We start from the raw sequence: 20,327 nt of genomic DNA on the forward strand, positions 1-20,327 counted from the left end.
CATCCAACGTTTCGGTCATCTGAATGTGACCTTCCTCAGGGCAAGGCCCCTTTGGCCAAAGCGTCGTAAGCCTGCATACCAACGTCAAGGTAAACCAAAAATGCAGGTCCTAACACAAACTGTGAACCCTTCCTGTTACCTCTGTATGAGGTGAAAGAACTGCAGTGAGTCCTGTCCATTCAGCAAGTTGCCAGAACCTCCCAAGTTAAAAAGGTGGGGAGGGGCGAGCTCTGGGGGGAGGTGCCACCTAACCTCCATAGACTGTTACCAGTCAAAAATAGATTAATATATATTGTGATGCCGTCACTGCCCTCTAAGGGCTAGAATGGGGCAGTTGTGGGACTTTACAGGTCTGTTCAGCTGAGAGTTAATGAGCTAATTAGCCTACCCTGAATAGTCAGGAAGTGATACAGAGATTCCCCCCCTCCCCCCCATGCTGCCAGACACACACTGTTGAGAGTTATACAGAGAGGGTGAGAGACTGCTGCTATACTGATCTGAAGGCACACACAGACAGCCCTGTGAGAGACTGAATGGGGAGCTGCTGCAGGTACACTGGGTAAAGTGGGGAAAGAGTTTAGTTCTCCCATTAGTTAGGGACTAAGCAGTATTAGTCAGTACTCCTGGAAGGAGTTAGGTCTTTTGTTTCTGTTTTGTGTTATGAGTTAACCCTGTACGTGCTTTGTACCCTGTAAATAAACCCCTGCTTAAAAAGTACAGTGTTTCCTGCCTTTGATCTGGACAAAAGATCCGACGCTGGGACTGAGACGTCACAAGATATACTCCGTTCTTAAATACCATGGAAGTTCAAATACTTTAGTAGCATAAGGTAAACATACCTTGTGCACCTCATGGTAATTCTCCAAAGCTAAAACCCATTCACATATAGAGCAACAGGCGATGGACACTACTCCGACATTCACAGGGTTAAAATCGGGTATTCTGGAATATTTTTTCAAAGTCTGGAAAACCTAAAAACAAAGAATATACACTACTGTCATTAAATGTAAATAACTATAATTGAGAAATGGGATTTATTGAGTAGGTTATATTTTTTTATACTAATATTCATCTTGTGTGGATCCTTTTACATACTGTACATGTCAGAGAGCCTTGCCAGAAAAAAATAACAACATTAAAATTCAATGTTGGTAGGACATTTACAGTAGGGGCCTATTCACAAAGCAGTGAAACGTGGTTTTAAGTGATATAAATGCCCTTATAGCGTGATACTGCCTGCTCTGCTATTCACAAAGCAGTGATAACAGTGCACTATCGCGCTATAATGGCTTTTTATCACCCGTAAACGGTCAGTGAAAAAAAGTGGAACGATAGGCCACAAAATTGCAAATCCGACGTTTTTTTGCCAGTAACTGCTATTCACAAAGCAGTGATAACTTTATCGTACTTTTAAAGCTCACCATTTTTTTCCACCAGCTAAAGGCTGGCGCAAAAGAGATGAAGACAAGCATAAAAGCATTTTTTTCTGCACAGCATTATTACAAGAGGCCGGCAGGGGTGTCAGGGTGGTTCCCATGGGTGTCTGGGTGTCCTTGGGTGGTTCCCGTGGGTGTCTGGGGGCCCCACAGGGGTCTGGGGGTTCTCCAGTGTTCCCTGTGGGTGTCTGGGGGGCCTCACGGGTGTCCAGGGGTCCTCGGGTGGTCCCCACGGGTGTCCGGGGTTCCCACAGGGTCTGGGGGTCATTGAGTGGTCCCCGCAGGTTTCTGGGGGCCTCCAGGTGGTCCCTGTGGGTGCCTGGGGGTCTTCTGGTGGTCCCCGCGGGTGTCCCATTGCTGGTTTGGATCATGGATTTGTTCGAGAGATTGCCAAGACCCCTGGAATCGGAGGGTGAAGACATCTGTCCAGGGTCTCCACGGGAGCCAGGGGTCCCATGGATGTTCGGGGGTCCTCGGGTGGTTCTGTGGGTGTCTGGGGTCCTTGTGTGGTTCCTGTGGATGTTCAGGGACCCCACGGGGTTCCGGAGGTCTTCGGGTGGTCCCCACGGGTTGTCCAGGGGCATCCAGGTGGTCTCTGTGGGTGTTTGGGGGTCCTCGGGTTGTCCCCGCGGGTTTCCCATTGCTGTTTTGGATCATGGATTTGTTCAAGAGCTTGCTGAGACCCCTGGAATCGGAGGGTGAAGACATCTAAAGGTAAGAAAAAACATTGAATGTATCTTATTTTAATCTTGCAGGTTTCTTCATTGTATTTTTTTTTTTCATTGCCCATTGATTGCCAATGTACTTATGTATGCCCTTAGGGCTATACATACATATAGTGACAACCAATGATTTTTTTTGGCAAATGCTTGCTTTTATGTTTTTTAAATGAATTTTGGTTCTTTGCTTTTAATAATTTCAGCTATTTTTTTGTGTTTAGATTTTTAATGATGGGAACTTTTGGTTTTTATTTCAAAATTTTTATTGGGTTTTTTTAGCAAAGGAGTACGTCATAATATCAGAGGCATTTTTGGGGAAAAGGTACATGTATGTCTCAGAAAAGGTTTAACAGTAAATCTCAAAAATGAATACCTTTCGGCTTATGGAAGCGAATCGTGACCGACGTTCGCCCTGCGAAACCTCACATGGATTTTCCGCCAGGTTAGAGCTTGGCCCCTGCCCCTGGTAGAGGCTGTATTAATATATTAACAGTCCATCGTACTTCTCTGGGAAGAAACAAAGGATAGAGAGAGAAAGAAGGGAAGGAGGAAAGAGAGAGAAAGAGGGGGGGAGAGGAAAGGGACGATTGGGGAAGTGGGGGGGGGAGGTGAGGGGAGACCGGGGTAGGACAGAGGGGCGGGGAAGGGGAGAGAGGCTGCCCATCCCCCCCCCCACTCCATCGGAGACCCCTCCGAAGCCGGGGCAAGGCAGCACACGACCCGGACAGGACCCAGGTGCCCGGAAGCAAGGCCCAAAGGATCTCCCCCCGGTCATCTGCGAGCGGCTCAGCCATAAGGCCAAAGGTCCCAGACCCTGTTAAACTGTTCGGTCTTTTGGTTCAAGAGAGCCGTTAAGTACTCCATGAGTTTCACCTCATTCACTCGTCTAAGAACTATTTGTTTTGTCGGGGGGTTAATTTTCTTCCAGCAAGCTGTAAGCGCGCAACGCGCTGCTGTGAGTACGTGTGCATTCAGTTTTTTTTATGAGGGGCAGAGGCTACCTCCGCAAGTTTTGCCAGGAGAAACATCAGCGGATCCAGGCGGATCTCCTCCTCGGAAATCTACTCTATCAGGTCTCGGATCATGCTCCAGAATGTCTGGACCCCGGGGCATGTCCATAGTATATGGACCAGATCTCCACACTGACCACAACCTCTCCAGTAGAGGTTGGGGAGGCCCGGGAAAATCTGGCTCAGCCTACTCGGTGATAGGTACCACTGGAAAGGCTTTTGTAGGTGTTTTCCTTGATGGTTGTGCAGATTGAGGTTTTAGCTGCCGCCTCCCAGATGTCCTCCCAGTCATCTCTATCTATTTCCAAATTGAGGTCCTCAGCCCATTTCATCATATAGCTATGGTTGGCAGGTATCTTGGACCGTGCTAGCTCCGAGTAGATCTCCAAGATCAGACCCCTCTGGTACAACTGGACCCCACAAACCCTTTCAAAGGGTGTTGGGCCTTTAAACGTAGAATGTTTGGATACTGTTTGAAGGAAATGTCTGATCTGGAGGAACCCATACAGAGGGAATTTCACTTGTTGGCGTTTCTCCTGCAGCTCCGCAAGTGCCATCACTGACCCTTTGTTCAGTAGGTCTGATGCTTTTCGTATGTTAGCCCTCCAGAACTGCGCGAAATCTTTAAGGTCACACCCCGGGGGGAACTCTGGGTTCCCAAAAATGGGAGTGAGAATGGAAGGGGAGGATACCAGTTCATGCCTGTCTTTTGTTGGTAGTGTTTTTAATTGTTTATTTCTGTTACTTTTTTGTTGTTTGCTTTTTAATAATGGTGTTTATTTTGAGTTTTCTTTTATTAATTGATGTGTTATTTTTTTTGGTGTTTGGATTTTAAAATCTGGTGCTTATTTGGTATTTGCTTTATTGATTGCTAGTAATTTTGTTGTGTTTACTTGTTTATTTGGTGATTGTTTTGATTCAATTGGATATTGTTGGTAGTTGTTTTTATTAGGTTGACCATTGGCTGTGAAAGTGTGAAATCATGCCCATATCATATGGGCATGATGTACCCACTGTGCCAATCAATTGGTTTATTGGCATTTTTCTATGTAATGTGTTTTATTTTGGGCCTGTTTTTTTTACTTCACCATTTATTGCTATAGTGTTAAATCATGCCCATATTATATGGTCATTGATGTACCCACTGTACCAATGAATGGGTGGAGGGTGGGGGTAGTTGCTTGGGGAGGGTATTTAGGCCTACTGGGAGGGTAGTTGGGGAGGGTGGGTTAACCCCTTAAAGCTGCAGTTCAAGCTGCCATTTAAAAAAATATATATATTTTTTCCCATTTAATATGTGCATCATACAACCTGCACACTGACAAGTGATTAGCTAAGCTGCAGATTGATCCATTCTCCTGTAATCAATCGCTTGCTCCAGGTTATTTAATTCAGTTCTTGCACAGCATTTTGGGCAATGTAGTTCCTGGAATATGACTGGGCTGTTACTAGATACAATTGGTGCACTGCTAGAGAGAGGGCGAGTCTCAGAGCCAGAGCCTATCAGAAGGGGAAGGGGGCTGTCACTTTGGAAATGCTTCCTACATTAGAAACATTAAACATTTCTTTAAAACATTTTTTTAAACGCTACAAGTATTTCCTCATAGTACAGAACTGATTTATTTAAAAAAACACACATATAGGATATTGCTTGAACTGCTGCTTTAAGGGGTTAGGGACCATTAGATTGTATTTTTTTATTGTATTGTTTCTGGCAACAGAGGACATGGACGGTGATGAGGATGAGGACAGAAGAAGTTTTATTTACTTTATTTCTGCTGGTTAATGTTTTATTTTAAATGGGCAAATGCACTATTATCCACATCTGGATAATAGTAATTTTGCCCATTACTGTATTGTATGTATTGGGGGGGAGGGATGTATTTATTTGAATGTATGTATATATTTTTTTTTTTTTTAGGCACAGGATTGGTACCGCAGGTCAGCAGGAACCACCTGAGGATGCCCTGGACACCTGCGGTGACCACCCGAGGGCCCCCAGACACCACCCAAGGGCCTCCAGACACCCGCAGGGGGCCACTCGAGGGCCACCGTTGGCCTCTGGTATCATTCCTGTGCATAAAAAACAAAAAATGCTTTTATGTGTGTTAGGGGGTATAGGGGTTGTTGGGGGCACGGGGGTGGGTAGGTTGTGTATTGATGGGTAGTACATATTGCAATGTTTATTGAGGGCAATTACCCCCAATAAACTTGCAATTGTGCCTTAATACACTTTATTGCCTTAGTGGCTATCCGCTAAGGTAATGAAGCTGCTTTAATGTAAATTTTATTAATACAGTAGTGTGCGGGAGCAGGGGGTCTCCTGAGCTGAACCGCTTTGATTTTTGCCTCATTTTTGCCTGCTTCCCGAATTACAGGCCCCGGTATGAGGCATCGGGTGCCGGTATCATCACCATTTTTAAATCATTCGTGTCACGTGACCGTGGGATTTAAATACTGGAGGAGATACCGACACCCCATACCAGGGCCTGTAACTCGGGAAGCAGGGGGTCCCCAAGGCTGAAATCAGAGTGGTTCATCTCAGGAGACCCCCTGCACCTGCACACTATTAATAAAAATTAAATTAAAGCTGCTTCATAACCATAGCGAATAGCCGCTACGGTAATGATTTTTTAAAATTGTTATTGGTATTTTTGATACTTGTGTACATGAGCAGGGGGTCTTCTGAACTGAACCGTATTGGTTTTAGCCTCGGGGACCCCCTACTTCCTGAGATACAGGCCCCGTTATGGGGTGCCGGTATCCCCCTGCAGGATTTAAATCCCCTGGTCACGTGACGTGGGAGCTTTAAAAGCACAGGGAATACCGGCACCCCATAATGGGGCCCGTATCTCGGGAAGTAAGGGGTTCCTGAGGCTGAAACCAATGAGAGCTCATGTACACTATTATTAAAATCAATATTATTTACTGCATGATCGCTGCAGTTTTTTCTATCAGCTATCGCTGCAGTTTTTTCTATCAGCTATCGCTGCAGTTTTTTCTAGCAGCTATCGTGCTACAGAATTTATAGCACGAAAGCACTGATACAAAAAACAGGTCGGACGATATTGCATTTTTTTATCGGCCTTAAAAAATGGCCTTCACTTCTTAGTGAATCCCGCTTTTGGCTTCATGTCTTATAGCACGATAAAAAAATGCATAGTCGGACGCAAAAGCACTGATTTTCTCACTGCTTTGTGAATAGGCCCCTTAATGAGAAAAAGGCCGAAATTACATTGCATAGAATTATATAGTATATGCCATGTGTGCACTAGGATATATGTTCTCTATGTATGCATTTTTATAGTGATATACATTTATATTAGTGCCAACCACCAACAATGTTATGCAGCACAAAACACACAATATAATACAGGGAAGTATAATATTTTTTTTAAATTAAGAGTAATAATTGATTTTTGTAGGATAAGATTGCGAGTTCAACGCTCTTTCTTTGCATAAACTCAAAGAAACGTTTGTAAATCATTATTTCTTGACCTGAGGAACTATCAAAAGCTTTCCTAAAATACCAGTTGTTAGTCAAAAACCAAACAAAGGTATCACCTAATACTGCAATACTCGCACTGGTGTACTAGGTCTACAGCGCACTGTTTTTAATACTGTACTATTTTTATTGCATGACACAATAATATTTTTCTTTCAGATATGAGAAGAACCAGCACTCGCATGGGTGTTTATTCAGGTGAGTTGACGTTTCGGTCCACCGATGGGACCTTTCCGAGAACACATTTCATGTTTCGGTCCACCAATGGGACCTTTCCGGGAACACATTTCATGTTTCGGTCCACCAATGGGACCTTTCCGACAACACATTTCATGTTTCGGTCCACCAATGGGACCTTTCCGGGAACACATTTCATGTTTCGGTCCACCAATGGGACCTTTCCGGGAACACATTTCATGTTTCGGTCCACCAATGGGACCTTTCCGAGAACACATCTGATGTTTCGATCCACCAATGGGACCTTTCAGAGAACACATTTGATGTTTCGGTCCACCAATCGAACCTTTCTCAAGTCCTATTAGTGGACTGAAACGTCAAAACACCTGAATAAACACACTAAACAGATCCACGTTAGTGCCCTTTCTTCTCCTATTCTATAACATCTGGACACCACTGGAATCTCCATGTACCCATGACAGGAATCTATAATAATTATGAGTGCTCCTTTGTTCCTTTTATCAGATAGGATATCTTGACGATCTTTTTTTTATACTGTATTTGAAAAGCATCAGAGGACATTTAAACTTCATTCTAGTTTTACCGTTTCTGGTAAATTGTCTCTGTCAAGATTGACCAATCTTTTGAGAAATCCTGGATCCCCAAGCAGGAGTTTTGCTGTAGCCCAATCAGGTTTCTTCTGTAGAAGGATACAAACTGCATACATGACAGTTAGGACGAGAAAAGGTGGATTTGTGTATACTCTGGAAAAGACCAAAAAAATTTCCGAAATATTTAAAAGAACTATACACGTAAAAAAAGAAAATTAAATGCATTCAAATTCCCTTTTTCTTTAGAAATTGCACAAGATTTATGGAGGAGATCCTGGTGTCATTTGGATTTCAATACACACCAGCTTGTTTACAGTAGTTTGGTTCAAGTTTTGCATATTATGAATATCTGTATACAGTTTCAGTATCCCACATCTCCTGCTTGTAAGAGAAAATAGACCTTAAAGTAGCCAAAATTTTCATTGCATCTTTATGCCTGTAGTTAATTTTGTTTATATCATGTCCCTGCTAACTCACAGGTTAATCCTTCAGTACAATATATGTTTTGTTTTCGGTTTCGTTTTTTGGAATGGATATTGGCACTGTTAAGTGTAACAAATGGGAGTAAGAACTTTTAACCTTGTGCAAAAAGATTTCGCTCTTCTTTTGCTAACCAAACACCTCCCTTCTGGAACAATTTAGCTGAGACTTTTATTATATATATATATATATATATATAAAACAATAACAAGAATGTTCAGGGCACTCAAAGGGAAAAAGTAAAAGGAAAAAACTTATCTGATCAGTCGTGGTGCTCACAGTGCGGCCAGGATCACCATCCAGCAACAAAAAATAGATAAATACCCAATATCAAAGAATCTGGAGCACTCACAAATTCAAAAAATACAATTTAATGAAGCAACACAGGCATCGGGGTAATCACAGAAAAAAGAAGTAACGTTTCAGACCTTACGGACCGTAAAGGTCAGAAACGTTGCTTCTTTTTTCTGTGATTACCCCGATGCCTGTGTTGCTTCATTAAATTGTATTTTTTGAATTTGTGAGTGCTCCAGATTCTTTGATATTGGGTATATATATATATATATACTTAGTTAAGTATGGTAAAACCCATCCTCATTGCTTCATTTGTGCTTAGCCGGTATAACCAAACCCACACTGATGAGGCCCATTAAGGTCGTCGAAACGGCTGTCTGTGGGTGGGATTACTGGCTATGCATCTTAACCCTGGCTGTGCTTAAAGCTGTGACCATGCTGCAAGCTTAAGCCTATAGGGAACCATGTTAAAAATGGTTTTGAAGCAAAAAGTGGCACTGTGTGCTCATTTGCATGTCATTTCCCAGAATCCCTTGCTGCAGTGGAAGTGCTGTGTGCTGGGTGATAATGATGAAAGGCGGGGTTGCAGACCTGCCTAAGACATGCAAATGAGCATACAGTTATATTTCAATTTGAGATATATATATATATATATATATATATATATATATATATATATATATATATAATTTGCCTGGGATCTAGCAATAGATTGTAGAAGGATGAGTTGCTGGTACTTCTGGCAGAAAGGTTAATCCAGGATATGATTCCAAATGTCCAGTTACATGGCTCAAAAGGAAAGCAGTTTAGAGCCAATATATGGTGCTAAGATTGCCCATAATCCTAAAGTATGAAGCCATTAAATATTCTCCTACACAAATCAAATGCATAAAAGCTCTAGAACAGCATGCTTTCTTTATTTGCAGTTTCTATAAACAAATATTACCAAGAACCAACACTGCCTTCTTTTCTTCTTTTGATTCACGTTTCCTTAAAAAACTTACACTGAAAACCTGTAATGTGATGAACTTTGGGATTGGAATTTGTCACAAAGTTGGGCAAAATGCTGCTATGGTGGGCTGATCAGTGTAACAACAGATAAATTCAATTTTTAGAATAAAAAGTCTGGATAATTTATTGTGCAACAGGTTTACAGATACTCAGGGCCACTGGCTGAGGGCAGAGGAATCAGATCAACTGTCCTGGCTGATACCGGAAGTTGTCCCTTCCTCTTTTGCCCGGCTGGACCCTCCTCCACTGCTAGGGTTGTGCTCCCCTCTGCTGATCCCGCAGGCACTAAAGTCCTATTAACCCTCTCCTCCAGCACCCCACCTCCCTCACTCAGCAATCCTTTAACACCCCTTACAGGCAGTATATGGATTTATTTTTAGAGAATAATTCTGACAATCATATGGTTTGGTGATTAGAACTTAATTGCACATTTCAGTTCAATTATATTCTAATTTGACCGCTTTGTAATACGTGATTACTTCTTTTTTTTAACTGCGTTTCTGTACCTGATTTCTGAAATGTCAGCTTTATCCAAAGAATCCAGAGCAATCACTGCCTGCTGTAATATTGGAAGGACCTCATTGAGTTTCTGCAGGGCTTGCTACAAAGACATGAAAAGCATATACAATTCAATGAGAGGAGTCATGGTTGATGTTAAGAATCTTTAGCTAATGTCGTTTTTTGGTACATTATCTGCTTCATTTCTGTAGATGCTTGTAAGATGTAATTTGTACATATATTGCAGCATCTCAAGCCACAGAGGGGCGTGTGTGTGTAGATTTCAGTACTGGCACCGTTTAATTTACAAGCAAGAAAATTAATGAATGAGAAGTTAAAAAAACGGAGATTACAGCCCACCTACAGAAGGCGTTGCAAATTGTTAAAGCACTATGGCGTGAAATGCGTAGATGGGCTGTAACCTCAGTTTTTTAAGAGATGATTTGTTAAAACGATACTTTTTGATGGGATAACACCTCTCTGTACTTTTTTGTGATTTATTCACTTGTAGTGCACCGCAAGCACCAGACAGAACGACGGAGTTAAATAAAACACTATATTTCGGTCAGCGTCAACGGGCACAACACAATACAAGGTTAAAGGCACAATCTCACCAAAACAGGGGTTACGTTGGGAATCCTTCTTTACTGGGTGCTATGTGCCACTTTCAAAGGCTTACCAAGTGTAACAATTCTGCCGATCCGTTCCGGGGTTTGCTGCAGTTCGGGTTTTCCAGCTTGCCTGCCCTTTCTCCTCAGTTCGGCCATTTTGGTTACTGGCAGCCTGCTACTTAAGGCTGCAGTTCCCAGTGGGAGTCACCAAACATAGTTCTGTTTGCTGCAGCTCTGGTTGATCTTCGCCGTCACGCATTACCCTTTCCCCTATTTGGAATCCCTGTTGCTGACACCCGACCTCACTGCCTTTCGCCTGCCCTGACCTTTTTGATGTCGTCTGGACTCTGCACCTCTGCCGCCTGCCCTGACCTTTTGCCTGTCGCCTGGACTCTGCACCACTGCCGCCAGTCTTGACCTCTGCCTGCTTACCGACTACGGATACTCCTTCAGGACTCTGTCCCTGAGCACTGGTTGGTTATTCTGCATTCCTACCTCAGCCCGGCAGGTCCGCTTCCTGATAAGAGACTAGCACCATTACAAAAAAGGTCAGCTTTCACTCTCTGCGGGTCTCTGTTCCCTCAAGACCATAAGGATGCTATTCGGAGAATAGCACTTTCAAATGTCCCGATCGTCCAATTGACCGAGCCTCGTTCTGGGTGTCTTCATCAAAAACCTTGGAGATACACCAACTAGAATACGTGAATGAGACCGCAATCACCTTAGTAGATAAGTGCACAGGGTGGAATGACAGGTGCTCAAAGGGTATAGATATAGTATTAACAGTGTTGATCAAAAAGAGTTGATCAGAGAGATTCCCTTATGTAAAGCACTCGAATGTCATTCACATGGTAGAGAGTAGACAACAAATGGTCCTGCAGTAAATTACTACAAATCTGTCAGGTTAACCAGAATCACTGCGGATATCAAAAAATAATAAAATTTTATTAATTCTACATTGAATGATTAAAAACACATATACATTATTAAAAATCCCTATTGTGGCTAGTATGGATAATTAGAATTTTAAATGGGTATAATACCGTATATCACCATAACATAACTCTCAGAAATAGCAACTGGTCTTAGTATTATAAACCAAGGGTTTGCAGCAAAAACAATCTATATCTCAATGCATCAGCAGATATAGTGTCTCAAAAATCACAGTTGGTATTGTGGTCTCTGGCTGGGGTGTATATAGTAGATTGCCACTATGAATCATTTGTAGGTAAAATGTTCATTTAGCAAATACATATAATCACGTTGTCACTAGAGTGTATAAATACAAGCCTTTGTTTGATCGTCTCCGGAGGCTATAATTAGCCTGATTTGTCAGAGTATCGCATCCATATTGCAATGGTATATAACAATTATGGCATAGGTAGATAAATATGCTCAACAATATATGGATGGTATCCCAACCGCTATAGTGCAACCGTGAGTATATAACATTAATATGTGGTGGACACGTGAAACGTGCGTCGGGACGTAAGGCGTCACAGCAGTGACGTTACTCGAGTGGCGACTCTCAGCAACTAGGATCACGAGCAGGCTTGTATCGATCTAAGCGGCATGCTTGTCAGCTTAGCGTCTCTTAGCTAATCAGGGTAAGACAGGTTACATATGTTATTATCAGCAGTAGCTGACGATACTTTATCCCAACATTACCTGCACTTACTGATACTATAGAGGGACGTTATTTGATTGCAGACCATACATATTAATGTTATATACTCACGGTTGCACTATAGCGGTTGGGATACCATCCATATATTGTTGAGCATATTTATCCAACTATGCCATAATTGTTATATACCATTGCAATATGGATGCGATACTCTGACAAATCAGGCTAATTATAGCCTCCAGAGACGATCAAACAAAGGCTTGTATTTATACACTCTAGTGACAACGTGATTATATGTATTTGCTAAATGAACATTTTACCTACAAATGATTCATAGCGGCAATCTACTATATACACCCCAGCCAGAGACCACAATACCAACTGTGATTTTTGAGACACTATATCTGCTCATGCATTGAGATATAGATTGTTTTTGCTGCAAACCCTTGGTTTATAATACTAAGACCAGTTGCTATTTCTGAGAGTCATGTTATCTTGATATACGGTATTATACCCATTTAAAATTCTAATTATCCATACTAGCCACAATAGGGATTTTTAATAATGTATATGTGTTTTTAATCATTCAATGTAGAATTAATAAAATTTTATTATTTTTTGATATCCGCAGTGATTCTGGTTAACCTGACAGATTTGTAGTAATTTACTGCAGGACCATTTGTTGTCTACTCTCTACCATGTGAATGACATTCGAGTGCTTTACATAAGGGAATCTCTCTGATAAACTCTTTGAGATACACCAACTACCAATCACCAAGAGAATCTCTGGGGCTGTGAGAATTGGGCGCAGGCTCTGCCCCCAAGATGTCAGGATCAGGCACAGGATCCCCCCTCGTGTTATCTCTATCGTCGGAGAAGCTGGTGCCTCATCAGCATCTGCTGTGCAGACTCCGCATAGTGACGACCCAGTGATCTGATCTGTAATCATCAATTTCAGTCATGCAGCCTTTCCTCGGATTGGCTATTCAATTTAAGACAATCATCACCTTCGACCTTGCAGCCTCTCATCCGATTGGCTATCCATTCTTTAAATGCTCACTGATTCCTTCTGCAAATCGGCTAAGCATAGTAGTCATTACCTAGTGACGAAGTGCGGTCCATAAGCTTCTGCTTGCCGTGCCCTGCCTTGCTTTACATTGTCTTGACACCGGATGGAACGATGAAGCACTGGTAGCAGTATTTTGGCAAGGCCCTGCGGAGAACCTTAAGGACAAACTCTCGGAGCTGTAACATCCTGCAGATTTAGAGGATCTCATCTCTCTATGCATCTGCATGGATCAGTGTCTATAGAAGAGAAGATCCGAGAAGGCCAGCGCAGAGGCGGTATACGTTCTTTTCATAGTCTTTCAGCGGCTCCTGTTACCGACAATTCCCCGGATCCGGAGGAATCAATGCAGCGCGGTGCTGACAGGCTATCGGCCAGCGAGAATCAGCACAGACACAGTTCCGGTCTCTGTATGTATTGTGGAAATGACGGACATCAGGCTCTCCTCTGTCCCAATAAATCAGGAAACGCCAAATGCCAGTGAGACCCGGGAAAATCCCACTGAGAACATTACATCCTTTCCCTCTGGCCTACCTTCTAGGTTGCTGCAGCGAGTTGGCTACAACAAGTCGTCCTAGACCGTCAAAAAAAACCTTGCAGCTCATTCAAGTGCACTGGTAGGTGGCCTTTGGCTAAGCCAAGTAGTCTACATAACTTAAGTTGTACTGTTGCATCGGACTTCAAACATTCAATTCAACATGTAGGAAAAACTATTCTGAGCAGATTTGAGAAAGATGTATGCATTATTTAGGCCTTGAAACCAGAAAGGGAGAGAGGCTTCCTAAAACAAATCACTTGTACATTAAATAGAAAGTGGATCCGTAGGTGTTTCGATAAAAAAAAAAGTAGTGGAACTCTTGAGCTTTAAATTAAAAATTAGTGGCACTCTTTATCCCCTAGTATCATTACCCTTATACTGTACCACTGGGCTTAGCATGGCTTTTAGTATAAATGGCCTGTCAGTTTCTAATAAACTTGCTGCTGCTATAGATCAGCTGATTTGTCCGGCATTAGTCTCTATGGGAGCTACATTATTTATCAAGTGTTGCAATTTGTTCCATCTCGATGGAGGAAATGTTTTCAACTGCTTAAATTTGCGCCTGCTCCATATGTATTAAACTTGATATATAAACTTCTTCCATTTGGTGCTGATCTCTTGAGCAAAATAGTTTAATGCCTCCTCAGACCTGGCGGATTGAATTGACGTAACCCTGCTACTTTAAATTGATGCTAACGGAAGCAACACTTACCCATAACACCTTGATACATTGACACAAGTATGATACAGAGACAAAATGGGACAGTGTGTCATTTTTTAAGGAATACTCCAAATTTGCCCAATTGCGATGGTATTGTATATCCCCCAATTTTTTTGTTACAGGTAACGCTACATACAGGGCTTGTACATTATTCAATTATTAAAGAATATGATGCCAAGATAACCAATTTGAGATCACCTCAGCATACTCTTGCACAATGTTTGTTTCCTGGGCCATGATCTCTTCTTCCTGCTTTACAATAGCGCTGACCTGCTCCACCACGAGTGAATCTCTCTTCAGTTTTGCCATGAGGTCTTCTGTTTCCTACAGAATAAATAAAATATACATTGAATGGAAAAATATTATCTGTCTCACAGCAGTAGCAATGAGATGGATTATGCGCAAATAGCACAGAGAGCGCGTATGGTAAGGCCGATGCAATGAATCTGTGAAAAAATTCAAACAAAAATCCATTCCGGTACAGGGGACTCCACCCACTTCATTACCCTCTTTAGCTTCTCGAATACTCCATGAGGTTAGTGCAACATCACATTAGGTGGAACATTGGTGGCCTTCTGATGTTTCCCCACTGTCATGGACATTTTGCTTGTTTCTATGGCGATCAGGATCGGTCTTCTCAGTGAGTTAGGTTTCGATCAGAATGTAGGAGGAGGTCCTCTTCCATTTCTGATGTCAAGGGCAGCATTAGGCTCCTATGATTGCTACACTAGGGTGTTGTAGACAATTGGTGGCTACACACAGTGCTCCCTTTTTACATCTCTAAATCTTAAATATACAGATGTTGTTCCTCAAGGCAAGATATAACACAACATGCCACAGTATAAATCAGAATATCACTGAGTTTTGATATGACTTCATGGAAATGTTGGCGGAGTAAATCCCCAAATACTGTACCATACAAGAGGGAACAATCTGCTACATACCGTATATATTTCTCCTATATTTCTACAACATGATACCTTTGATTTTTGTTCTATTTGTAGCCCTAAGGCTACCAATTCCTGCTGCAGTACTGCAACCGACGAAGTTGCCGCCAAAATCTTAGAAAGGCCAGTGAAAAAGCGATTCCTGAGGAAGGAGGCAAAGTGATACAGTAAGCGAGCGTACTGTATATTCCTTATATTCAACACAACTGTAAATCACGAAAAAAGAGCATCAACCCTACATGTCTTAGGCTGAGTCCATGGTCAGCGCTTATCCTCTGACCCGTGCTGAGGCGCGCTGGCGCTTGTTAGTGAGTCCCTGCAGCCGCAATGAGAGTGGCTTTAGCAGGGGCTCGCGCACGCTTCCGCAGGTGTGTGGAGGCGTAGCTCTTAATTTTTTTTTAGTTTTGGCGCTCACTGGAGCGCAGGGTCAGTCACGTCAGCGGTTCGCCCAATGAGGACGAACCAGCTCCGTGACGTCACTGGCCTGCCCCCCGACGGCGCGCAAACTAAGGCCAGGGAAAGCACCCGCTTTCCCTCAGCCTCAGCGCGCTTCCGCACGGCTGGAGTCACCATGGACTCAGCCGTAGGAAATAATGAGACATCTGCACTCATGCAAATAAAACTGCATTATGTTATTCATTATATGATACTGAAAATACCCAATGCCAACATATTTTGCTTTCCATATAAGGATTATTGTATAAACATAATACAGTATTAATTGCAAGGAGCCCAGCAGTCTTTTGTTATTTCTGTTAATGAGTACAGAGGAGTCACATTGAAGAAGTGGCTGTTCTACTACCACCAAGTGCTAGGCAATATTTTCTGATTAGTAAACAGGCACAATCTGTATTTGTCTTTGGGTTACCTATATGATTTAAGGACCAGGAGCCTATGCTCTGATGTGCAATCTTTTCAACTACAATAAATTCACACACCAGGCAAACTTTGCCGTTTTTGTCAAACTTCTCAAAGTAAAAATCTTCACTGGCTGAAACTGGGGTTTTCTGGAGAGGGAAAGAGAGTGCTATTTACTTAGTATAGTACCCATTGACTTATATGCAGTAGGTAAAACGAAGAGAGGAGGGCAGAGCACTATGCCTCCACTGAAAAAAAGGTTTAAGCAGAGAGAGCGTTGTCCCAGAGTATTGAAAAATGTATTAATTAAAGGAAACAAACATGGACATATAGGCCTGTCAGCAGCACCTACGCGTTTCAGGCAAAAAAGCCCTTTATCAAGCCCTTGACAACGGGCTTTTTTGCCCGAAACGCGTAGGTGCTGCTGACACAGCTGCTGCTGTAATTAATACATTTTTCAATACTCTGGGACAACGCTCTCTGCTTAAACATTTTTTTCAATGGAGGCATAGTGCTCTTGACTCCTCTCTTCGTTTTACCTGCTGCCAATTTCAAATGAATGCCCGCTGGTACCCCAGGACACGTGGAAGCTGACCTCCAGGAAAGCACAATTACATGTGAGTCTCTTATTTCACTTCTCATCAGCAATGTACATAATTGTCTGAACACTAGAAAGTGTTTAATCTTCATCGCAGTGCACAGTGGGATTGTTCCAGTTAGTACATCAAGTGCTGAAGGCTTATTATCCAGTTACTGGAAGGGTACACCGTTGAATAGCATATTTACTTCTATGCTAGTTTTGCAAGATTTGCCATGTGTTTTCCAGAGCATCACACAAGTGTTTTTTTTTTATTTTTGACTTATATACAGTGCCTCTCAATACATCTATACAACACATGGAGAGGAGTGTTTTGGAAGGAATATAAGTCTACTAAAAAGGTCTCGCTCTCTGATTTCAGGGTATATTCTTTCCATTTTTAAAAAGTTCAAGCGAGGCATCTGCAAAGCGCATTTGGACAGTACAGACATCTCTACCTAACAAAACCAGACATGCACACAAGTCAACAAAGTGGTCATTGCACATCCCAAAAAATCCCCAAACTCTGTAGGATAACCTTCACTGTTAGAAAAAACCCATCACATACAGTATAAATATTGTGATAATCTTTTACTCCTTACCTGTCAGACACAACTTGTTGTTTCTTTCTCCGTAGGATGTTTGAAAAGGTATCAATGAAGCACAGGTAATTGGTGGGAGTAACATAATAGTGTCTTCTAGTCTCTTCCAAATATTGTGCAGCTTTGGTTGAAACACTCTTGTGAATTTCTACACACACCTGGGCAATATTGTTCTTTAGATCCTGCAAAGCAGATCCATTTGAATGTTAAGTCACAGTGATCTCAGAGGGCTATATTTAATGTATAATAAGGAGTGTAATAACCATTTAACAATGAATTAACTTCAGTTCGAGTGAATGAAATGGACTGAAAATGGTGAACCTAGTCATGACTATTGCCAAGTTATACAATTCCCACGTTATATTACTGTATATGTACAAAGTATATGAACTTATCAATATATACATTCAAACGACATAACATCGCATATTTCTTAGTACATTTCTTAATCTTCCTAGTTAGTGTTTTTACTGTATTATGTTTATAGATAAACACATGAGCTTGCTAAAGACAGGTTTGATAACCACTTTTTGGTCCATCCTGTGGGAAGTGAATAAGGTTACCAAAGTTTACCAAAGGGAAGTAAAGCCTATTGATTGTGTTTAAACACAATCTGATGGGTCTTACACATTGGTGTCAAGTGCCTACCATACGTACTCCTCATTCTCAACCTATTTTTAAAAATTCATTATTCTATTCAACTAATTACAGACATACCCCGCATTAACGTACGCAATGGGTCCAGAGCATGTATGTAAAGCGAAAATGTACTTAAAGTGAAGCATTAACTTTTTTCCACTTATTGATGCTTCGGTACAGGTAGTGAACCGGTATTACTGTTCAGGACGTGCTGACAGGCGCATGTGGGTGCTGCCGTTTGCCTATTGGGCGAGGGGAATCAGCTCACCACTACTACGGCAGTCTGTAGGGCAGAATAAGTGTCAGTAGTCGCGAAAGCGAGCCTATGGACACATGGGTATGGGGCTAATGAAAATACAGTATGTCCTTACTCGTGAGTGTACTTAAAGTAAGTGTCCTTAAACAGCGGTATGCCTGTAAACATAACTCAAACTTAACAGTGGGGACAATATTCATACACTTACGTTGATATCTTATAGGAATTAAAAACCGTGAATATATTTATGTAAAAATGCATGGCTTGAAGAATATCATTTATTTATTTACAATTTAAAAATGATTATTTCCTGACAGAGATGACTTACTTTCTATTTTTTCTTTCTATTACCCCTGTGAATCTTTGGTCTACAATGGCCTGCTTTCAAACTCAGTCAAACAAATTTTAAAAAGTCACGATATTCTGCTGTCCTGCCAGCTTCACATGGGACATTCCCTACAAACTTGGGGAAATCCAACTACTTTTAGGATAGCTGATAACCTAAAAGAGAAGCTTCCATAATCCAGTATCTTCTCTTTGTTGAAATAGGTGAACTTGAGAGTTGTATCACTCGCTACTCGACATGTAGACGCCAGTACACAGAGAAGTATTCTTCTATATAAAGATGTTTATTGTGCACAGTAGGACATTATTGACTATGTAACACCTACTGTAGTTCAATATTTCAGTACTTTAACCTTCTTTAGTGCATGTAGGCTCATATTTACGAATGAATCCTTAGCAGATTTCCCAATAGGCCTGATAGGGCCAGGCCTTAGACAGCAAAATTTTGGGGCGCAAAAATGTCGGCCCTCATATACTGATGCTATCGGGCCTGATGAGAAGGCACTTGCCTGTGGTGGCAGCCTCATTGCTGCCGCCCTACTTCTCCTTTCCGAATCGCGGAGTCAGGACTTCTACAACGTGACGGCGCACGGCGTCTCGTTGCCGTGATGTCAAATTACGTAATGACATCGTGTTGCCATGGAAACGCAATGCCGTGTGACGTAACGTCCGCTGCGTCATTTGATGCTGCTGAGAAGGAGGACGGCAGCAAGAAGGCGGCCGCCACAGGCACGTGCCTAAGGGCGTCAGATATTCAAATCTGCCGCTGTAAGGAATAACCTGGTAACACACCTTCAAGCTCCAGAAGACACATTAGGCCACAATTACTAAGCAATGCTATGCCAGCACATTGAAGGTTTTTAGCCGGCACTGGGAAGTGTCATATGGTATAGCACTTGTTAGTAAATATGGCCCACAGCGCTTTAGCCATTCAACTGTTGGCCTAGATAGCACAGTAAAACATATTTTTATTTATGTTCTGTTGTCTCATATTTATATTGAAAGTAGAATACGTGGTTTTGTACTGATGAACATTTACGTGCTCCCTGCCCCCCAAGTTTACAACTCGTATAGTTAACGATATTGTGCACATGATCTTATCAGCATGTCTAAGGCTTAAATAGTTGGGCCACCACCAGGCAATCTTATTTTGTGTCTCGGTTTTCTTTTAAGAAGAAACTCAATTTTCAGGAGTCTTGTGGGTCAGCATTGCTATTTCACAGCTACTGGTTGATTCGTACTGTAATTACCTTCCTAGTGCTGTTAAGGAAAGGAGAAAGAAGCCACTGGCTGTGGATGATAGTGGATTATGTTTTATGTGTATTATGAGCATGTCATCAGTAATGCAGGTAGTGTTTAATACAAATTATAGGCTAAAGCTGTTAAATTCCAGTCATTATTGAAATCCCTGCTCTCTGATTGGTTAAAATTCTGGGCATTTTTCATTAAATAATGGCCCGGAATTTTTGGCACCCTGTTGGGTTTTTCAGCCAATCAGCTTTGAGTTCTCATACACACAGAGTGAGAGCAGCTCTTAGACAGGGGAGGTGATTGGACAGGACACACCCAGGCACTGACTCCTCCCCCACCCTGCCTGCAGCCAGGCACTGACTCCTCCCCCACCCTGCCTGCAGCCAGGTACTGACTCCACCCCCTCCCTGCAGCAAGGCACTGACTCCTCCCCCTCCCTGCCTGCAGAGAGCTCCGCACAGGAGAGTGAGGGGAAAGGTGTGTGTGTGTCTATGTCTGCTGTGCGTTTTGTGGGTCCAGAGGGGGGCATCAGAGTGTTTTATTGGTGT

At 42.2% G+C, this 20,327-nt stretch overlaps 1 protein-coding gene across 3 annotated transcripts in view; it reads right to left on the minus strand.

The window, feature by feature from the left end:
- The window catches only part of DNAH14 (dynein axonemal heavy chain 14), a 368,675-nt gene that overhangs the window by 82,392 nt on the left and 265,956 nt on the right, over nucleotides 1-20,327 (minus strand). For all 3 annotated transcript variants that reach the window (XM_075595506.1, XM_075595507.1, XM_075595505.1), the window contains exons 59-64: nucleotides 17,289-17,470; nucleotides 15,285-15,393; nucleotides 14,503-14,628; nucleotides 9,750-9,844; nucleotides 7,452-7,611; nucleotides 840-971 (exon numbers count right to left, since the gene is read on the minus strand). In XM_075595506.1, the coding sequence (XP_075451621.1) occupies nucleotides 840-971; nucleotides 7,452-7,611; nucleotides 9,750-9,844; nucleotides 14,503-14,628; nucleotides 15,285-15,393; nucleotides 17,289-17,470 (804 nt within the window). The remainder of the gene's footprint in view (nucleotides 1-839; nucleotides 972-7,451; nucleotides 7,612-9,749; nucleotides 9,845-14,502; nucleotides 14,629-15,284; nucleotides 15,394-17,288; nucleotides 17,471-20,327) is intronic.

This window comes from Ascaphus truei, chromosome 4, assembly GCF_040206685.1.
Source record: "Ascaphus truei isolate aAscTru1 chromosome 4, aAscTru1.hap1, whole genome shotgun sequence".
In the NCBI taxonomy this organism is placed as follows: Eukaryota; Metazoa; Chordata; class Amphibia; order Anura; family Ascaphidae; genus Ascaphus; species Ascaphus truei.